The 21,508-nt window shown below is 35.6% G+C and overlaps 1 protein-coding gene across 1 annotated transcript in view; it reads left to right on the top strand.

Annotated features, from left to right (window-relative positions):
* Positions 1–7,426: 7,426 nt before the first annotated feature.
* Positions 7,427–21,508, top strand: part of LOC143227294 (angiotensin-converting enzyme-like) — a 35,457-nt gene continuing 21,375 nt past the window's right edge. Inside the window, exons 1-4 of the mRNA XM_076458751.1 lie at positions 7,427–7,444; positions 8,770–8,857; positions 12,474–12,738; positions 19,678–19,916. Coding sequence (XP_076314866.1) covers positions 7,427–7,444; positions 8,770–8,857; positions 12,474–12,738; positions 19,678–19,916 — 610 coding nt within the window. The remainder of the gene's footprint in view (positions 7,445–8,769; positions 8,858–12,473; positions 12,739–19,677; positions 19,917–21,508) is intronic.

The following is a 21,508-nucleotide window of genomic DNA, read 5'->3' on the forward strand; positions in this document are numbered from 1 at the left end:
ACCCGCGACCCTCGGATTACGAGTCGAGTGCCTTAACCACCTGGCCACGCCGGACGACTATGCTGTGACTGAGCCGTTATGGGTTTTTTGACCTGACTCTTTAGCCCAAGGGTTGCATAATATGTTGTTAAGTTCTGGTTTGTGTGTGTTTTCTTATAACAAAGCCACATCGGGCAATCTGCTGAGTCCACCGAGGGAATCGAAACCCTGATTTTAGCGTTGTAAATCCGTAGACTTACCGCTGTATCAGCGGGAGACGTTCTGGTTTGAAAATACAAAACACCAAAATAAAAATAACAAAACAAAATACGATAATGTTTTGGACACTGAACCTATTCTATTGGTTAAACTATTATGAATTTAGAAGAAGTGAAATAATGAGCAAACATATCATTTTTTTTTCATTTCAAGAAGAAATATTTAAACAAAACCTTAATTGATTAAAGCGATTACGACAACTTTAGTTCATAGCAAAGGTTTTAAACACACAACTACCTTATTATTTTGATTAGTTTGTCTAAGCAAACTTGGAACTAATTGTATGATAGAAAAACTTTGTGTACTCTCGAAAAAATATAAAACTTCCCAGAAATAAGCCTATTGCTCCCTAGTGGCACAGCAGTACGTCTACGAACTGACAATGCTAGAAACCGGGTTTCGATACTCAGGGTGGCCATAGCACATATAGCCCATCGTGTAGGTTTATGATTATTTACAAGCAAATAACAAAAAAAAACTTGTTTATTTTAAAATAAAATCACATTGAGCTACTTTCTGCGTTCGTCGCAGGGAATCGAACTCTCGGGTTTTAGCGTTGCTTTGAAAGTTTGTAGATTTACTGTTGTTCGGTATGTGAGCAGAGATATGGGTTGTAATGAGACATTTAGAAACGAGGACTGGAGTCAGTTAAGACACTTAGATTTGTTTCAAGGTTATTTAATATATGTTTCAGCATAGTTAAACATACCTTATAAAGGACTGGAATTTCGTTAGCACATTTCGCGAGGTTCCACTTACAACGTTTGTCTTCCTGAAATGTATTTCTGTATTGCTGAACATTTGTTCTTTGTTTTAAACAAAAATTTCTCTTTCTTAAATATATTTCTATAAATTCTTAATATACTTTTCTCTAATACTGCGTTAATAAGAAACATTAGACTATAGTATAACTGAAGAACGTATCAGTTTCTCTTTGCATTTTTCATGGTGGTTCGAAATTTTCAAAATATCGAAATTAAGTAACTACTTAGTTCCTCAACAGATGACGCTATAACCGAATCTTCAGAAAAAATATTGGAAAATTTCGAGAAAAATATTCTGTTTTAGTGAAAATTAAGAAGAAAATTTTCTTGAGAATGTGCAGATAATTTGTAAAATCATAAACAAACATGTGGTTACGAATCTACTTATTTTTTCTAGTGCATAGTGAAAAAAACTAGCTACGTTATTAGGATTTTCACACAATGACAGGTTGGAACACCTTTCTTCTGAACTGGGGGTAGTTTAGATGGCGTGAAACCTTACAAATTGTTTTGTTTAATTTGTATCTGATTAATTTAACGACCGTAGATGCAATATTTAAGGAAGGTAAAGAATATATCTTCATGCCCTGTCAGTAAATTTCGAATAACATAAATAAGAAGAATTATTGCTTTATGGTTTAGGAAAGCTTGTCCACTGATTTGGAAAGAAATATTCTAGACTGGACGAGAGCGGTAACAATGCCTGGGTACACACTAAATGCTATTTGCTTATTCAAAGGAATCAAAACAGCCAACCTATGTCTTAAGGACGTTACCATTACACCACATTCTTAATTTGTATTATCGAAACAAAGAAAGAAGGATAAAGGGCCTTGTATTCTTTCCTTCATATGTTTAGTTTACTGTTAGAGTCCCACAGTGACACAAGTGTATGTCTGCAAACTTACAACACAAGAAACCGGGTTTCGATATCTGTAGTGGGCAAAGCTTGAATATCTCATTGTGTAGCCTTGTGTTTTCTTTTAGCAAAGCCACATGGGGTTATCTATTGAGTCTACTGAGTGGAATCGAATCCCTGATTTTAGCGCTGTAAATCCGTAAACTTACCGCTGTACCAGAAGGGGACTTTATGATTTTGCTCTCACCGTTTTATGTTTAGCTTTCAAGTGAGGTATCATTGAATTCATCCACGATTCAGTAGGGAAGATCGAAGCATCACGATAGTCAGGAGTAGGATGAACAGACAGGAATACTTTGAAAACATCTATAAACACAATATTGTACTGGCTTGCTGTATAATATTTACCAAGGTGGTTCTAAATGGTTCCTGAATACCTCTATGTGTCATTTGAAGACTTCTGTGCTTCTTATGTTTGGTCCTTAAAGTCGTGAAAAACTGACGGATTTCTATCACTTTAAAACTTTAAATCATTGTTTGTAGCCCGAACGCTGATAGACTGTAGGAGATGTATTATTTTTAGTGAATAATCATGTTCAAAATGTTAGCTCAAATTAAGAAAAATCAGACTGGCTAGTTTTGTTTTTTCAACAAAAATGTCTCCCACTAGCTAATGAGGGGCTTGTTAAATTTATTTCAGTTCGTATAATTTTAACAAAAAACGTCAGTGAAGAAAGTTCTGGATCTTTTTTTCTCGTTACTTAATGTTCTGAGTCATTCATCTAAGATATCACATCTGTCTTCCTGCAAGAAAGGCTCCTGCAACGTTGTACATACTATGTGAGTAAGCAGACAGTGACTTTTCGTACAGGCAGATCATGTGATATTTCGAGGATGTAAACTCTTTTACGTTTCAATGGGAATGACCAGACATATATACTTTATGTTACTCTACGTAATGTTTTGTTTTACAGGTCTCTAAAGATCTGAGAAATTTACAACATTCTTTAGATGTTTCTCGAGAAACCTCTCTCCAGAAAAGGTGCTCTTGTTTGTCTAAACATTAATTATCTTGATTGTGTTTGAGAGTGAAAACAAATATTTTTATTTTTCAACACTTTATGTCTAGTGTTTTTTAAATTTTAAAACTAAGTCGAAATCTCAGTATTCCGAGTTGCTCTGACCGAACCACCTGTTATTCTGTGGAATTTATCTTGTCATTTTTGGAAGATTTGTTTGTTTATTTTGGGCTATTCGTGCTAGCAGTTAGCAGTATAAGACTAGAGAGAAGGCAGCTAGTCATCACCACCCACCGCCAACTCTTGGGCTACTCTTTTACTAACGAATAGTGGGATTAGTCACACATTATAACTCTTCCACGGATGGAAAGGCTAGCATGTTTGGTGTGACGAGGATCCGAACTCGTGACCCTCAGATTACGGGTCGAGTGCCCTAACCACGTGGCTATGCCTGGCTGTCTTTTTGAGGAAATCAGTGTAGTAGACAGTACCATCATATAAATGTGTTTGTGCCGAATCTTATCGAAATGACCAGTCAATGTGCAAATCACGGTGTATTTAACAATGTGATATGATTAATTTACCAAGTAAAACGTCTTGTTTTCTTGTGAAATCAATCTAATTTAAACATAAATGTGCAGTGACGAAAGTATTTAAGTAGTCTTTCATGCTTACAAAATTATATAAATCACTGTTGAATTTATAACCTATATATACATAGGAAGGTCGAAACGTTGTTCTGTACGTTACTTTAATTAAAGTTTTAATACCCATACCAGCCGTCTTGAGAATACATTTTTACTTCAAGAAAGATTCTCGTCATCATGAATTACTTCATGAGTGTCTTCAACAACAACAACACTTAATTTAAAAAAAAGGGTTTTTTAAAAGACAGTTAATAAACACATGTCTAGCCAGAACTTGACACTAATGTTAATAAGCAATGTATCATAAACGTCAGTGTTATTTCAAATAAAGAAATATTGAAAAAGAACCAGAGTGGAAATCATAATCTCCTCCCCCCTCCTTAAGAACCAGAGTGAAAATCATAATCTCCTCCCCCCTCCCTAAGAACCAGAGTGAAAATCATAATCTCCTCCCCCCTCCTTAAGAACCAGAGTGAAATTCATAATCTCCTCCCCCCTCCTTAAGAACCAGAGTGAAAATCATAATCTCTACCTCCTTTAAATCAAACAATTTTCCAAAAATACTTTCAACGTTAATAACAACATCCAGAGATAAACAACAATAATTTACCAACTATCTCGTGACTCTCTCTATTAGTGAAGCTTCTAGCAGGGTATTTATACACTGAGTAGGTCACGAGAGTACACCTCATGTGATCATAAATTTACTTAATCTTCAGCGACATTAATAGTCATCGCGAGGGAAGCTGGTGTCAGTTCCATCATACATACAAAGATATTTACTCAAAATACAAAAGATTAGCAAGGAAGTGAGTTAGCGTTTTAATGCAACTAAAAATTCACAGATAAATTAAACGATAGGAGGAAATAATAAATAAATACAACCATGGATATAAATAAATAGAATTTGTTATCTCAGAAGATGAAGATATCGTCTCGAAAGACAATATTTAGTACCAATAAAGATGAGGACTTAGACAATAATATGAAGTTGATGAATGTTCGTAAGCTGAAACCTCATAAGTTTCCAGGCACACTCCGAAGTCATCAGGCCGAAAATCTGGAATCATAACAATTCCATTCTGTCAAATACTTCACAATTCCTGCAGCTCCGGTGGACTATTGTACCACTGTTTTTTACTTTAAACGTGTCCTTGGAAATGTTTACAAGATGTGTGGTGTAATATTCACTTCGTGGTCCTTGGGAGAATTTGCTGCAACGGAAATTTCGATGGCAACTGGACAGTAGTGAAAGGTAAAGGCCATTAGAGTGGACACTATCGACAGTGTAAAGCACTGGTTCTTAACTAGCTCGCTAACCCATGTATTCAAGTAGTTCGATTGTAATATGATATATGACTAAAAAAGGAAGGACATGAAAGTCACAGAAGACTCTTAGCAACCCATCCAAAATGGCTCGACGATCCAGTTTGTGGTCGCTACCCAAGAGTTAAGAATCATTGGTTAAGGAAGCATGAGACTGGAATATAATAAAGTACAATCAACACTCAGTTTATTTGCTAAGAAAAGTAAACGATTATATCTGACGAAGAAGATTAAGCCTAAGTTGGAAAATAATGTTAAATTATCAGAACCTGTGCACTGTACACGTATCGGTTGTCAATCTTATCACATTAATCTAAGGCAGGTACTATCGTAACTTGATTTCCATATGGTATTAAAAGTATGTATTAATAGAGAATAGGTTTAATCATTTAACATTCACCCTTTGTGATTTTTATTCCAGTTTTTTGCTCTAACAGACGTATACAATCAAACCGTAAAATGCTGATGGACTAGGTACAAATGGTTATAAAACGGTTACAATTTTATAAAGTACGGACTTTAAGATTTTCATTGTAAGATGTTCGGTTTGTTTTGAATTTCACGCAAACCAACACGAGGGCTATCTGCACCAATCGTCATTCGGGTCCGGCATGGTCAAGCGTGTTAAGGCATTCGTCTCGTAATCCGAGGGTCGCGGGTTCGAATTCCGGTCGCACCAAACATGCTCGTCCCTTCAGCCGTGGGGGCGTTATAATGTGACGGTCAATCTCACTATTCGTTGATAAAAGATTTCGCGGTGGGTGGTGATGACTAGCTGCCTTCCCTCTAGTCTTATACTGCTAAATTAGGGACGGCTCGCGCAGATAGCCCTCATGTAGCTTTGCGCGAAATTCAAAACAAACAAGCACTAGCCGTCCCTCCTTTAACAGTCTAAAACTAGAGGGAAGGTAGCTCGTCATCACCACGTGCCACCAACTCTATTACTAACAAATAGTGGGATTGAACAACATATTATAACTCCCCCATGGCTGAAAGGGGTAAAGAGGATTCGAACGCGCGATCCTCAGATGACTACACAATTACCTGGCTATTTTGGACTGTAACATATTGCACTAACTAGAATTATTAAAACTTATAACCTAAATGAAAAATTTATTCTTGGCGACACATTTTTCTTAACTTCAGTTCAATGCTGGTATGAACGTGAACGTGTTAATTAGCCAGATTAAAAAACGGCTTTACTGTGATTAGGGCTTAAGACGTTAATTATTTTACAATCTGAGTGCAATAACCAACACATTCATTCTCGCAGTTTTCCATCTTCCACACGTGTTTTGTCAGATAAACAGATTTATAACTACATATATAACTTATTCAATTATCGGAAGAAAGCTTGCGTTCATCCAACCAGCATGAGACGAATAGCCTTATCTGGTGACATAAGGTTATCGGCAGTTAACAGTCCTCGTGGTCAGCATTAGACGTAAAGGCGTGAAATTGTTGGTGCTTTGAGGAAAGAGAGAGAGAGAGAGAGGCAAAAAAACCAACAAACTTTCCTTTTCCAAACATTCATTCGATACTTTAGTAAAATGTCAATACATTTCCATGGAATATATGAAGAGGTGGGAGGGGCGGATGACTTTATTCGTTTTCAGATTATGCGCCAAAACCGATCGTTAAGTTTCTAGTGGCATTCAGACATTGTGGCAGACGGTTTCACATCTTTCACCCAACCAGACGAACTTATCTCATTGAAGAACAAGAGTCCTAAGCGACATCTGCTGTGTTCTGTAATAATCAACCTGTAGTGATGAGAAAGGTGTGTAGGAACGTATTTATGTAACTTAAAATAAAATATTAATTAAATAATATTTGTAAATACTTAATAGCTAATTTAACCTGAATATTTTGATAGAATATCGGTTGTGTTGAAAAAGAATTGTTTTTTTTCTCTTGTCCACTAAATGTAAAAAGATAAACAATGAAAAACACGTATTTTAAGTATTCTCAACGAAAAAATATTAACAGACAATCCGAGAGAACTATTTCTTGTATTTCGGGAAAAGCTATACGAGGGCTATCTCGAGTAGCTTTGCGCGAAATTCAAAAACCAACAAACGAGGGAAGACAGCTAGCCATAACCACCCACCGTCAACTCTTGGACTCCTCTTTTATCTGCGAATAGTTGGATTGACCGTCATATTATAACAGTCTCATGGCTGAAGGGAGAGCATGTTTGGGGCGACAGGGATTCTAGCCCGCGACTTTTAGATTACCTGTCGAGCACTTTAACCACCTGGCCATGCTGGGCCTCTTAAATGTAGAATAGAACAAAATGTTCATAATTTTACAAAACTATTTACAGACAACCGAACGTAATGTCTAACTTATGTACAAGAGAGAAGGAAACGTATTGGCTTTATCCACTCATAATTCTTTATTACTATTAACTAACCGGACAGTGGGATTTGACTCTCGATTTTATAACGTACTTCGGCTTCAAAGTGCAGAGCGCATTTTTCGGCAACGAGTTGGGAACCGCGAATCGTTAGTCATAATCTAGGTACAAAAACATATGGCTAAACCCAGGAAATGCGGTACTTGAGAAAGGTAATTTGTTTGCAATTAATCACTAAACTGCACAATTGGTTATCTGTGGTCTGCCAACCACTGTTATTTAAACCAGGTTTGTAGCGTTGCAAGTGTGCGAAACGTAGAAAGCCCTTGTGTAGTTTTGTGATTAACTTTAAATAAACACAGAAACCGTATTTAAGTATAGTTTTATCGTGTTTTAATTAGTTACGTTTCATTTGCATCTCTTCTTTTCGTTTCAATGTCTGGATTAGCCTGATAGTTAGGGGGGCTAAACACACAATATATGGGTCGTAAGCTCGAATCCCGTTATCGAAAATTCTCGCTCTTTCAGCCGAAGGGGCGTTATAATGTTACGGTTATTACCAGCTCTCCAGCAGTGTGGTACGTAGTTCAACGATCTCACTTCAAACTTCACACTTCAGTGCCAACCTAGCTTGAATTTTTAACTACTTTGACGTGTAAAAGTGTTTTACGAAACCGCTGATGAAACGGAGTGTTTTTTAATTAATTAAGTGCCATATTTGTATTCCACGCATAAGTTAAAAACCGAGTAAAATTTAGTTGTTTATGTAGTTACGCCAAATGTCTTATCTTAACTCTAATCAGTGTTTCCAAGCAGCTATGACGATTTGTTTGAAACTTAGCCTAAAGCCACACTATGACCTATCTGTGCTCTTCCCGCCACTGGTATCGAAACTCGATTTCTAGTGCTGTAAATCCGTAGACATTTTGCTGTGCTACTGTGTGTGGGAGGGTGTTTATGACCGTGATTGTTTACATAACTATTCAACAGTTTTGGAACTTAACACTTGTTTTCTTTCTTTTTACAGTTGAACTTAACACTTGTTTTCTTTCTTTTCACAGTTGAACTTAACACTTGTTTTCTTTCTTTTTACAGTTGAACTTAACACTTGTTTTCTTTCTTTTTACAGTTGAACTTAACACTTGTTTTCTTTCTTTTTACAGTTGAACATAACACTTGTTGTATTTCTTTTTACAGTTGAACTTAACACTTGTTTTCTTTCTTTTTACAGTTGAACTTAACACTTGTTTTCTTTCTTTTTACAGTTGAACTTAACACTTGTTGTCTTTCTTTTTACAGTTGAACTTAACACTTGTTTTCTTTCTTTTTACAGTTGAACTTAACACTTGTTGTCTTTCTTTTTACAGTTGAACTTAACACTTGTTTTCTTTCTCTTTACAGTTGAACTTAACACTTGTTTTCTTTCTCTTTACAGTTGAACTTAACACTTGTTTTCTTTCTTTTTACAGTTAAACTTAACACTTGTTTTCTTTCTTTTTACAGTTAAACTTAACACTTGTTTTCTTTCTTTTTACAGTTGAACTTCTTATGTTCAGTATTTCTTATAATTCAGTTCACTATAACCCACGCCAACGATGCACGTCTCCAAGAAACTTTTGTGGATCGTAAGTTTAAATTATTTTTTCTGTACTAAATCTAAACTATGAAACTTCTTTTACACTGATCCGAAAAACAAACTTGGTTGTTAACACTTTTCAACACGAGTTAACCCAAAACTCGAAACATGTAATAAATAATACATAATATTTAGCATCATGAACTACATTACTAGAGATATCAGACGAAACTGTGGGTAAGTAAACACAGATTTCCTTAAAGTCTTGTGTAGGTAAACAAGAAACCTTCAATCTTCCATAATATGGAAATGTTCGCAATCTGAAAGTTGCGAGTTCGAATCTCCGTCACGCTAAACATGCTTGCCCTTTCAGTCGTGGGGGGCGCTATAAAGTGACGATTAATCGCACTGTTCATTTGTAAGAGAGTAGCTAAAGAGTTGGCGGTGGGTGGTTATGGCCAGTTGCTTTTCCTCTAGTCTTACACTGGTAAATTAGGGACAGCTAGCACAGAGAGCCCTCGAGTAGCTTTGCGCGAAATTCGGAACAAACCAAGCCAAACTCTGCTAAATTAGGAACAGCTAGCGCAGATAGCCTAGCGTAGCTTTACACGAAATTAAAAAAAAAATAATTGGAAGAAGCTGAGGTTGCAGCCATAACCTTTGGAGGTTGTGCAGCAGTTTTTTATTTTCTGAAAAACAAACAAATAATTAATAATAATTAATGGTCAGGATTAATTTATCCCTTTTGTAGTAAATAAGATCCAATCAAGATAAATATAATTAAAAATCAACAACACACCACTAACAAGTAAAATACGATGACGACAAACAAATACCAATCATGAAAGAATTGTTTGTTTGTTTGTTTTCGAATTTCGCTCAAAGCTACTCGAGGGCTATCTGTGCTAGACGTCCCTAATTTTGTAGTGTAAGACTAGAGGAAAGGCAGCTAGTCATCACCACCCACCGCCAACTCTTGGGCTGCTCTTTTACCAACGAATAGTGTGATTGACCGTAACATTATAACGCTCCACACGGCTGAAAGGGCGAGCATGTTTGGCGCGACGGGGATGCGAACCCGCGACTCTCAGATTACGAGTCGCTCGCCTTAACACGTTTGGTCATGCCGGGCCCGGGGATTTGAACCCGCGGATTACGAGGAGAGTGCCTTAACCACGTGGCCATGCTGGGCCTACTAAATATGGTTTTCTATCATATAAAGTTTCTGAAAGAGTGCCTTAACCACGTGGCCATGCTGGGCCTACTAAATATGGTTTTCTATCATATAAAGTTTCTGAACTTTTAGAGCGGAGAAAAGAAAAAGAAAAAAACTCAATCAAAATTGTTATTTCTGAAATATTTCGTAACGGTTTGCACTGAAAATATGTGTTAACTTCGATTACCACAGTCTGAGTTACAGAACATGAAAAGACGTTGAACCATCACTCGTGTTAATAACACAGTGTGTCCTGCAGGTTGTCTTTATGACACACAGCCATATGTCTTGTTAATATACGTTCCTTAAGTTACAAATAATATTCACCATTTTAAATTTAGGTATATGATATTCAATATTTTCGCTTTAGACATATGATATTCAATATGTTAAATTCAGACATATGATATTCAATATTTTAAATTCAGACATATGATATTCAATATGTTAAATTCAAACATATGATATTCAATATTTTAAATTCAGACATATGATATTCAATATGTTAAATTCAAACATATGATATTCAATATTTTAAATTCAGACATATGATATTCAATATGTTAAATTCAAACATATGATATTCAATATGTTAAATTCAAACATATGATATTCAATATTTTAAATTCAGACATATGATGCTAAATATTTTAACTTTAGACATACGATGTTATTGTTTGACTTCAAGATGTACTTCTGGTTTCTTTGTTGCTTAAATTTTGCACAAAGGTACCCGAGGTTTATCTGCACCAATCGTCTCTAATTTTGAAGCGATAGACTAGAGAAAAGGTATTCAACAGTAACAACAATTAACAAGTGGGCGAAAAGTGGGATTGATCGTACATTATAACTCCTACAGACCTAAAAAGGCCAGTTTGCACGGTGTTGGGTTCGCATCTACGATCCGTTGATTGCGAGTCAAATGTCCTAAGTACGAGATATTATACTTTTGGTATACAATGTTTTCATTCACGGATTTCATGATACAAGAACTCTAGTTTCTCTCAGTGAACTCGGCATGGCCAGGTGGGTTAAGGGCCCCTGGCATGGCCAGGTGGGTAAGGCACTCACCTCGTAATCTGAGAATCGTACGTTCGAATCCCCGTCACACCAAATATGCTCGCCCTTTCAGCCGTGGGGGCGTTATAGTGTGACAGTCAATCCCATTATTGGTAAAAGAGGATTTCAAGAGTTGGCGGCGGGTGGTGATGACTAGCAGCTGCTTTCTCTCTAGTTTTACACTGCAAAATTAGTGACGGCTACGCAGGTAGCTCTCGGGTATCTTTGTGCGAAACGCAAAAACAAACAAACTCTCTCAATAAACGTTTTTTTTTTTCATGTAGCATTTTTCCTGCTGTCATGTGTCTGCTCTTACCCATGATGCATTGTTTTACAATTTTTAAAATCCTGACTTCGTGTTGCTCAACACGATTCTCATTTTTCGGCTTTGGGAAGAGAAGTGATTGTAGTTGAAAAACAGCAAAAGAAAAAATGTATTTTATAAAAAGCTTTAGTTAAAATATCATCTTTGAAACTGACGCAAAGCATATATTCTTACTATAAATTACTGATATACGGCTGTTATGGGCATTAAAACATTAATTAAAATAAAGTATAGAGCAATGTATAGGTCACCTTCAGGTTAGTAAAGAGAGTTTGGAGTAATACACATTTCAAGCAACCAATTAACAACTCTAACAGAATTCACCACCATCAAAACTAACGCGGCCCGGCATGGCCAGATGGGTTAAGGCGTTCGACTCGTAATCTGAGGATCGCGGATTCGAATCTCAGCGACACCAAGCATGCTCGCCCTTTCAGCCGTGGGGACATTATAATGTGACGGTCAATCCCACTATTCGTTGGTAAAAATAGTAGCCCAAAAGTTGGTGGCGGGTGGTGATGACTAGCTGCCTTCCCCCTGGTCTTACACTGCTAAATTAGGGACGGCTAGCGTAGATAGCCCTTGCGTAACTTTGCGCGACAACAAAGAAAACCAAAATTAACTTTATGTTGAATGACTAAATCACATACAACTAAATGGTTCAAGTATGGGCAACCATTTGTCAACAATTCTAGCCAATATTTTCATGACACAGATTGAATCTAATCTTTTCACGATGATGAGAAACTCCCTTTGTTAACTCGAAGATGACCTAAGAAGGTCAGAACGTTGTTCTGTATTTATTTTAATTAACGTTATAATAACCACACTAGCCGTCTTTAGTATAATTTTTACTTCAAATGGGTTTCTCGTAATCATGATACATATTTTATTAACGACATAAAATGTATTCGTCTTTAAAATAATCACGAAAACGGGCAATTTGTGTCTCAAGAATTGAAGGATAAATGCACGAAAAATTGTACAACTTAGTAGAATTTATTTATTTTTCCGGGGGGGGGGGGTTACAGAAACAATAAAACAAATTTGAAATTCTCTCTACAGAAACTCGCCAGAAATTGGAACAGTTTGATGAAGAATACGGTCGCTTGTGGTGGGTACAACAGAGCTTGGACTGGAATTTTACTACAAATATTACCAGACAAAATACTGACGTCAAAGAACAATTCGCAGAAGATTTCGACTCGTGGATGATGAAATGGAAGACATGGGCACGATCCATTGACACGTTCGCTTTGCCCCCGATTATGTCTCGTGCAGTAACACTCATGTTACGAGGAGTCGTATTTCGTGACAAAAGCTTGTCGAGGTAGTTTTTAATCGTTCAATTTCACATTAAAAGACTTAGAACAGCTAATATTTGATACAATAGTGGTAAATTACTATAACTAATATGTTCGTCACGTTAGAAATATGTTCCCTAATACGTTTTTTTTGTTTCTTTAAACTGAATTTATAAGTATTTTAGTTTTTTTTCGAGACTAAGGGTCGCTGATTCGAATCCCCGTCGTACCAAACATGCTCGCCCTCTCAACCGTGGGCGCGTTATAATGTTTCGGTCAATCCCACTGTTCGTTGGTAGGAGAGTAACCTAAGAGTTGGCGGTGGGTGGTGATGACTAGCTGCCTCTCCTCTAGTCTTACACTGATAAATTACGGACGGACAGCGCAGGTAGTCCTTATGTAGCTTTGCGCAAAATTAAAAAAACAAACAAACACACTTTTTGGAGACGTTCTCCTTATTGGCAGTTTAAAATATTCTTCTGTTCATGTTTTTCGTGTGGACTGTTTTAACAATTTTTATAGACAGATTAAAGTCGACTCGCTGGAGTGAATGTTCAACATGAGTATGATGAATGTTTCAGATGATTATTGTTTGCGGACTTACAACGCTAGAAACAGGGTTTCGATACCCGTGGTGAGAAGAACACAGATAACCCTTCGTGTAGCTTTGTGCTTAGCTTCAAATAAACAAAACCAGGATTATCAGTTTTAGTTATTTTGTGGGCCCGGTAACAGATCATGGACAATTTGTTTGCCACGACGTTTCTAGAAAGGTTTTCATATAACTGAGTATCTTAGCACGAGACAGAACCCTCAGAGGTTGCTAGAATATTTCCAGGTAGTGAGTGGGCTTGAAACAAGCTGTCTTATTTTTAATATTCAACAAGCTGGTAAACAAACGTACCTTTATTTGTGAGACCCTTGAAGTTTTCCGTAGTTGTCATAGCTACCAGTAGATTATCTAAACAGAGAGACGTTCGAAATGTGAAACCTATGTCACGTAAATCTTTATGATATAACCAATGTTCTCTTCATACGTGTGAATCTAGGGCCAAAAATATCACTGTGACCGAGGGTATCCAACTAATGAAACAGGGCATTGCAATCATTACGAGTAACAATCTAAATACAACATTATGAATTCGCTATAGTTATTACTGGTTTTATGATATTTGCTTTAAATAGGTAGCCTGCACTGATCGTAAGTTAATATTAGCGAGTCATGTTATGGTCGTAAGTTAATATTAGCGAGTCATGTTATGGTCGTAAGTTAATATTAGCGAGTCATGTTATGGTCGTAAGTTAATATTAGATAGCGATGTAAGTGTTTTATAGCTTTATTATAAGTGACATGTGGAGAGTCAGATTCAGATTTCAGGATTAGATGCCCTCTTATTTAGTTTTAGTCGATTTTGAATTCAGTAAGTTATTTAGCTGCTGAACAGCTATCGAAAAGCGGATTAAATGGTGTTGCGACTTGAAAAGCTATATTTGCGCATACGATTTCACTGGAAGGTTCATTTAATTTGTTTTATTATCGTTGGTGGTAAGAGTCTGCTATTTTATTTTATGCAAAGCCACACAGGGAGATCTGCTATGTCCACTGCAAGGAATGGAACCCCGAATTTTAGCGTTGTAGGTCCATGGAATTATCGTTGTCACACTGAGAGACAGCGTGTGTGTGTTGGGCTATCTGCTGAGTCCACCGAGAAGAATCCAACCCATGATTTTAGCGTTGTAAATCCGTAGACATACCGATGTGCCAGCTGAGGACTGGGAGACAGTAATAATATTCAAAGCTAACATTGAGGGACAGTAATAATATTCAAAATTATCAATGAGAGACAGTAATAATATTCAAAGTTAATATTGGGGGACAGTAATAATATTCAAAGTTAACAATAGAGACAGTTCTAAGGTTTAAAGCTAACAATGGAGACAGCAATAAGATTCAAAGTTAACAATAGAGACAGTTCTAAGGTGTAAAGCTAACAATGGAGACAGTAATAAGATTCAAAGTTAACAATGGAGACAGCAATAGGATTCAAAGTTAACAATAGAGACAGTTCTAAGGTGTAAAGCTAACAATGGAGATAGTAATAAGATCCAAAGTTAACAATAGAGATAGTTCTAAGGTTTAAAGCTAACAATGGAGACAGCAATAAGATTCAAAGTTAACAATAGAGACAGTTCTAAGGTGTAAAGCTAACTATGGAGACAGTAATAAGATCCAAATTTTACAATAGCGACAGTTCTAATGTGTAAAGCTAACAATGGAGACAGGAATAAGGTTTAAAGTTAACAATAGAGACAGTTCTAAGGTGTAAAGCTAACAATGGAGACAGTAATAAGATTCAAAGTTAACAATAGAGACAGTTTAAGGTGTAAAGCTAACAATGGAGACAGTAATAAGATTTAAAGTTAACAATAGAGACAGTTCTAAGGTTCAAAGTTAACAATAGACACAGTTCTAAGGTTTAAAGCTAACTATGGAGACAGTAATAAGATCCAAATTTAACAATAGCGACAGTTCTAATGTGTAAAGCTAACAATGGAGACAGGAATAAGGTTTAAAATTAACAATAGAGACAGTTCTAAGGTTTAAAGCTAACAATGGAGACAGTAATAAGATCCAAAGTTAACAATAGAGACAGTTCTAAGGTTCAAAGTTAACAATAGAGGCAGTTCTAAGGTGTAAAGCTAACAATGGAGACAGTAATAAGATTCAAAGTTAACAATAGAGACAGTTTAATGTGTAAAGCTAACAATGGAGACAGTAATAAGATTTAAAGTTAACAATAGAGACAGTTCTAAGGTTCAAAGTTAACAATAGAGACAGTTCTAAGGTGTAAAGCTAACAATGGAGACAGTAATAAGATTCAAAGTTAACAATAGAGACAGTTCTAAGGTGTAAAGCTAACAATGGAGACAGGAATAAGGTTTAAAGTTAACAATAGAGACAGTTCTAAGGTGTAAAGCTAACAATGGAGACAGTAATAAGATTCAAAGTTAACAATAGAGACAGTTTAAGGTGTAAAGCTAACAATGGAGACAGTAATAAGATTTAAAGTTAACAATAGAGACAGTTCTAAGGTTCAAAGTTAACAATAAACACAGTTCTAAGGTTTAAAGCTAACTATGGAGACAGTAATAAGATCCAAATTTAACAATAGCGACAGTTCTAATGTGTAAAGCTAACAATGGAGACAGGAATAAGGTTTAAAGTTAACAATAGAGACAGTTCTAAGGTTTAAAGCTAACAATGGAGACAGTAATAAGATCCAAAGTTAACAATAGAGACAGTTCTAAGGTTCAAAGTTAACAATAGAGGCAGTTCTAAGGTGTAAAGCTAACAATGGAGACAGTAATAAGATTCAAAGTTAACAATAGAGACAGTTTAATGTGTAAAGCTAACAATGGAGACAGTAATAAGATTTAAAGTTAACAATAGAGACAGTTCTAAGGTGTAAAGCTAACAATGGAGACAGTAATAAGATTCAAAGTTAACAATAGAGACAGTTCTAAGGTGTAAAGCTAACAATGGAGACAGCAATAAGATTCAAAGTTAACAATAGAGACAGTTCTAAGGTGTAAAGCTAACAATGGAGACAGTAATAAGATTCAAAGTTAACAATGGAGACAGCAATAGGATTCAAAGTTAACAATAGAGACAGTTCTAAGGTGTAAAGCTAACAATGGAGATAGTAATAAGATCCAAAGTTAACAATAGAGATAGTTCTAAGGTTTAAAGCTAACAATGGAGACAGCAATAAGATTCAAAGTTAACAATAGAGACAGTTCTAAGGTGTAAAGCTAACTATGGAGACAGTAATAAGATCCAAATTTTACAATAGCGACAGTTCTAATGTGTAAAGCTAACAATGGAGACAGGAATAAGGTTTAAAGTTAACAATAGAGACAGTTCTAAGGTGTAAAGCTAACAATGGAGACAGTAATAAGATTCAAAGTTAACAATAGAGACAGTTTAAGGTGTAAAGCTAACAATGGAGACAGTAATAAGATTTAAAGTTAACAATAGAGACAGTTCTAAGGTTCAAAGTTAACAATAGACACAGTTCTAAGGTTTAAAGCTAACTATGGAGACAGTAATAAGATCCAAATTTAACAATAGCGACAGTTCTAATGTGTAAAGCTAACAATGGAGACAGGAATAAGGTTTAAAATTAACAATAGAGACAGTTCTAAGGTTTAAAGCTAACAATGGAGACAGTAATAAGATCCAAAGTTAACAATAGAGACAGTTCTAAGGTTCAAAGTTAACAATAGAGGCAGTTCTAAGGTGTAAAGCTAACAATGGAGACAGTAATAAGATTCAAAGTTAACAATAGAGACAGTTTAATGTGTAAAGCTAACAATGGAGACAGTAATAAGATTTAAAGTTAACAATAGAGACAGTTCTAAGGTTCAAAGTTAACAATAGAGACAGTTCTAAGGTGTAAAGCTAACAATGGAGACAGTAATAAGATTCAAAGTTAACAATAGAGACAGTTCTAAGGTGTAAAGCTAACAATGGAGACAGGAATAAGGTTTAAAGTTAACAATAGAGACAGTTCTAAGGTGTAAAGCTAACAATGGAGACAGTAATAAGATTCAAAGTTAACAATAGAGACAGTTTAAGGTGTAAAGCTAACAATGGAGACAGTAATAAGATTTAAAGTTAACAATAGAGACAGTTCTAAGGTTCAAAGTTAACAATAAACACAGTTCTAAGGTTTAAAGCTAACTATGGAGACAGTAATAAGATCCAAATTTAACAATAGCGACAGTTCTAATGTGTAAAGCTAACAATGGAGACAGGAATAAGGTTTAAAGTTAACAATAGAGACAGTTCTAAGGTTTAAAGCTAACAATGGAGACAGTAATAAGATCCAAAGTTAACAATAGAGACAGTTCTAAGGTTCAAAGTTAACAATAGAGGCAGTTCTAAGGTGTAAAGCTAACAATGGAGACAGTAATAAGATTCAAAGTTAACAATAGAGACAGTTTAATGTGTAAAGCTAACAATGGAGACAGTAATAAGATTTAAAGTTAACAATAGAGACAGTTCTAAGGTGTAAAGCTAACAATGGAGACAGTAATAAGATTCAAAGTTAACAATAGAGACAGTTCTAAGGTGTAAAGCTAACAATGGAGACAGCAATAAGATTCAAAGTTAACAATAGAGACAGTTCTAAGGTGTAAAGCTAACAATGGAGACAGGAATAAGATTCAAAGTTAACAATAGAGACAGTTCTTAGGTTTAAAGCTAACAATGGAGACAGTAATACGATTTAAAGTTGACAGTGGAGACAGTTTTAAGGTTCAAGGTTAACAATGGGAAACAAAAATAACATTAAAAGTTTACAAGAAACGAAGAAAATAAGGTATTTAGAATTAGCTGAAGTGGGTTATATGTGTAGACGTGATTGTTACGAAGTTTCTCCCACACACATAAAAGAAAGATATGGGAATGCCTCACCCTCACCATTTTATAATATATCTTAAATGTAGGAACTGCCCATTTCACATTTGAAATAATCTGTTGAAATCTAGAATGTATTTTGCTAATTGATCGAGGGACAAATAACAAAATTACGAGTATTGTTGTCATCCGGATTTATTTCCTACGGATGTCTTAAGTAGATCGAATCGAGCTGATTGACGAACTTGTTAATTTGTATTCATTCGTCTAGTATTCACGGAACGTAATTTCAATTGAATATTTGGTACCCAGCAATACTGTCTAATAATCTTTGAAACATTAAAAACAGAAATCACTGATGGGTTATCATTTTTGCGACAAAAAACTCGGATGAATTGTGTGTTTCGACTGAATCTCACACACGGTGAAGCAAGTTTTTGTAACACCTTAGTGATTTTCAATTTTGTAATATTTTACTGGACGAATGAAACATTTTGTGTTAAACAAGAATGTGATAACACTATAAACTATTAAGTGTTGTCATTTCCTGCATCAACTCATTCTTTAATATAAGGTGAAGGTGGTTATGAAAATCAGATTGCTGGTGTAGTTTATTAACTAAATTGTATAAATAACAGAATAATATTTCATTTCTATTATCTAGGGATACTAATAATGTTACTTTTCAGTTAGTAAATACCATAGCAACGAAGTTATATGTAAAAGATGAACCAGATTAAAGGGACGTGTTAGTTAAGATTGAATTAATAGTCGAAACTCTTTAATGATCATTTCGAATGATTTAGGCTTAGAATATTTTGAATAGAACATACTTTCTGGATATTTTCAATAGGTTAAAAAAGGAGAAAATATTTATCTAGTGGCTTATTATTTTTATGATTCGGTTCTGAATTTCAAAATAAATTGTTATTGGTAAGATACACTAAGACCCCTTGCGGAATTTTTATTAAGAAATTGAGGAAATTTAATAAGTTTTGATCAGCACGTAATAATATTTTGTGGTTTTGCGATAAATGATAATGGTACGAATATGTAACTTACTGGAAAAGACATATGTAAAGCAGTTAACATCTTATTTAACTTTTCCATCTCGATATTAATTACGTAACATATAGTTGAACATTTTACTATATATATCTTCCAGTTTCAAGCCCCTATCCCCGGTGACACAACGGTATTTTTGCAGACACACACCACTAGCAATCAGGCTTTGATACTCGTGGTGGGCAAAGCACGGATAGCCCATTATGTAGCCTTGTACCTAACTCAAGATAATCCAATTTCAATGCTCTACGAAGAAACTCAGTATAGTGTTCTGAATTACAATTTTAATTTTTATTTCTCTTTTTATTTATTCGCCCCTTTAAGGTCTCATTTTATTAATAATTAAAGAAGGGGGTAGTTTTTATTGACGCATTTCTTTTGTGTTTAGTATCTAACAATTACCAGCTATAGAACATCTATATTAACAGTTGACATAATACATATTGATAATATCCACTTCAACTGAAATTTGATCAAGATATGTCAGCCGTTTGAAGACAAAGATTCGCATGATTTATGCTTCTGGAAGAGTAGATTTTCCGGATCTCCAAATCTCATTGCGAGGAGAGAACGAAGTACAGCAGTTCATGTCGACTACAAGAAACCCAGAGTTGCTAGCAAACTGCTGGAAAAGATGGACTTCCAGCGTAGGACGAAGAATTCGTGGTCCATTCCTAGCACTAATTGACACACTAAACAAAGCAGCGGTTTCAAATGGTAAGTTTATAGTTTCTTACATGACCCCCTTTCCATGCCAATAGTCCAATGGGCTTATATCGTTAAAATTTGGGTTTAGCTACCCACAAACAAACGAAGGAAAGAAAAACATAGTTTCACACATCGAATGGTCTGGGTATGTGAAAGAGTTACCCTAATAATTCTGCAGTACCAACACATCTCTAACCTTTTTTAAATTTAAATAACATTGGTGCGATAAATGGAGTATTGAGATTAATACACACATGAGAAATGAATTGTTTGTTTCACCAAATCACCAAACTTCAAGAAGTTAGACACTTTACTAAATTATCTTGGTCTCACCTATGATATGAGACTTTCTTAGGCCAATCATATAAATAGCATTACAAAGAAAATTAGGGGAAAAAATATTAATGTTAGAAGTTTGGCTGACAACAACGGGACCCGGCATGGCCAGGTGGTTAGGGCGCTCGACTTCTAATCTGAGAGTCACGAGGTCGAATTTCGGTCGCACCAAACATGCTCGCCCTTTCAGCAGTGGGGACGTTATAATGTTACGGTCGATTCCACTATTCGTTGGTAAAAGGTGCTCGACAGACTTCTACAATACTCACTAAACTATTAAAAAAAAAAAAAAACCCGAACGAAAACGTTATGTTAATTGGTTTTAGATAGCTATACATACATGAGGGAAACCAGGCTTAGCACTAGTTCTCTCTAAAAATTTACCCAAATATCCTTCAAAGACGAGCTAGCGCTATGTAGTAAAAGCTGAAATGTTTATGTGCCTTATGAGCGAAATATTTACATACGGACTTCTTTTTTTTTCTGAATTAACAAAAGCAAGAAATATTATAATCATGTATGTTCCAAGTGTAACTGTTCTGGACATGGTCAATAAGGGCTAAGTGGTTCAAAAACATGGGTACACAATTCAGTGGCTTTCTATTTTGAATCTAACTGTATGATACTAACTATAACCACGAGCCTATACCATGTAGAGTGATTACGGTTAATACATGCCACGAGCCTATACCATGTAGAGTGATTACGGTTAATATATGCCACGAGCCTATACCATGTGCAGTGATTACGGTTAATACATGCCACGAGCCTATACCATGTGCAGTGATTACGGTTAATACATGCCACGAGCCTATACCATGTAGAGTGATTACGGTTAATACATGCCACGAGCCTATACCATGTAGAGTGATTACGGTTAATATATGCCACGAGCCTATACCATGTGCAGTGATTACGGTTAATACATGCCACGAGCCTATACCATGTATAGTGATTACGGTTAATATATGCCACGAGCCTATACCATGTAGAGTGATTACGGTTAATACATGCCACGAGCCTATACCATGTAGAGTGATTACGGTTAATATATGCCACGAGCCTATACCATGTAGAGTGATTACGGTTAATATATGCCACGAGCCTATACCATGTAGAGTGATTACGGTTAATATATGCCACGAGCCTATACCATGTAGAGTGATTACGGTTAATATATGCCACGAGCCTATACCATGTAGAGTGATTACGGTTAATATATGCCACGAGCCTATACCATGTAGAGTGATTACGGTTAATTTATG

The sequence above is a fragment of the Tachypleus tridentatus genome, chromosome 9 (assembly GCF_004210375.1).
Source record: "Tachypleus tridentatus isolate NWPU-2018 chromosome 9, ASM421037v1, whole genome shotgun sequence".
Lineage (NCBI taxonomy): Eukaryota > Metazoa > Arthropoda > Merostomata > Xiphosura > Limulidae > Tachypleus > Tachypleus tridentatus.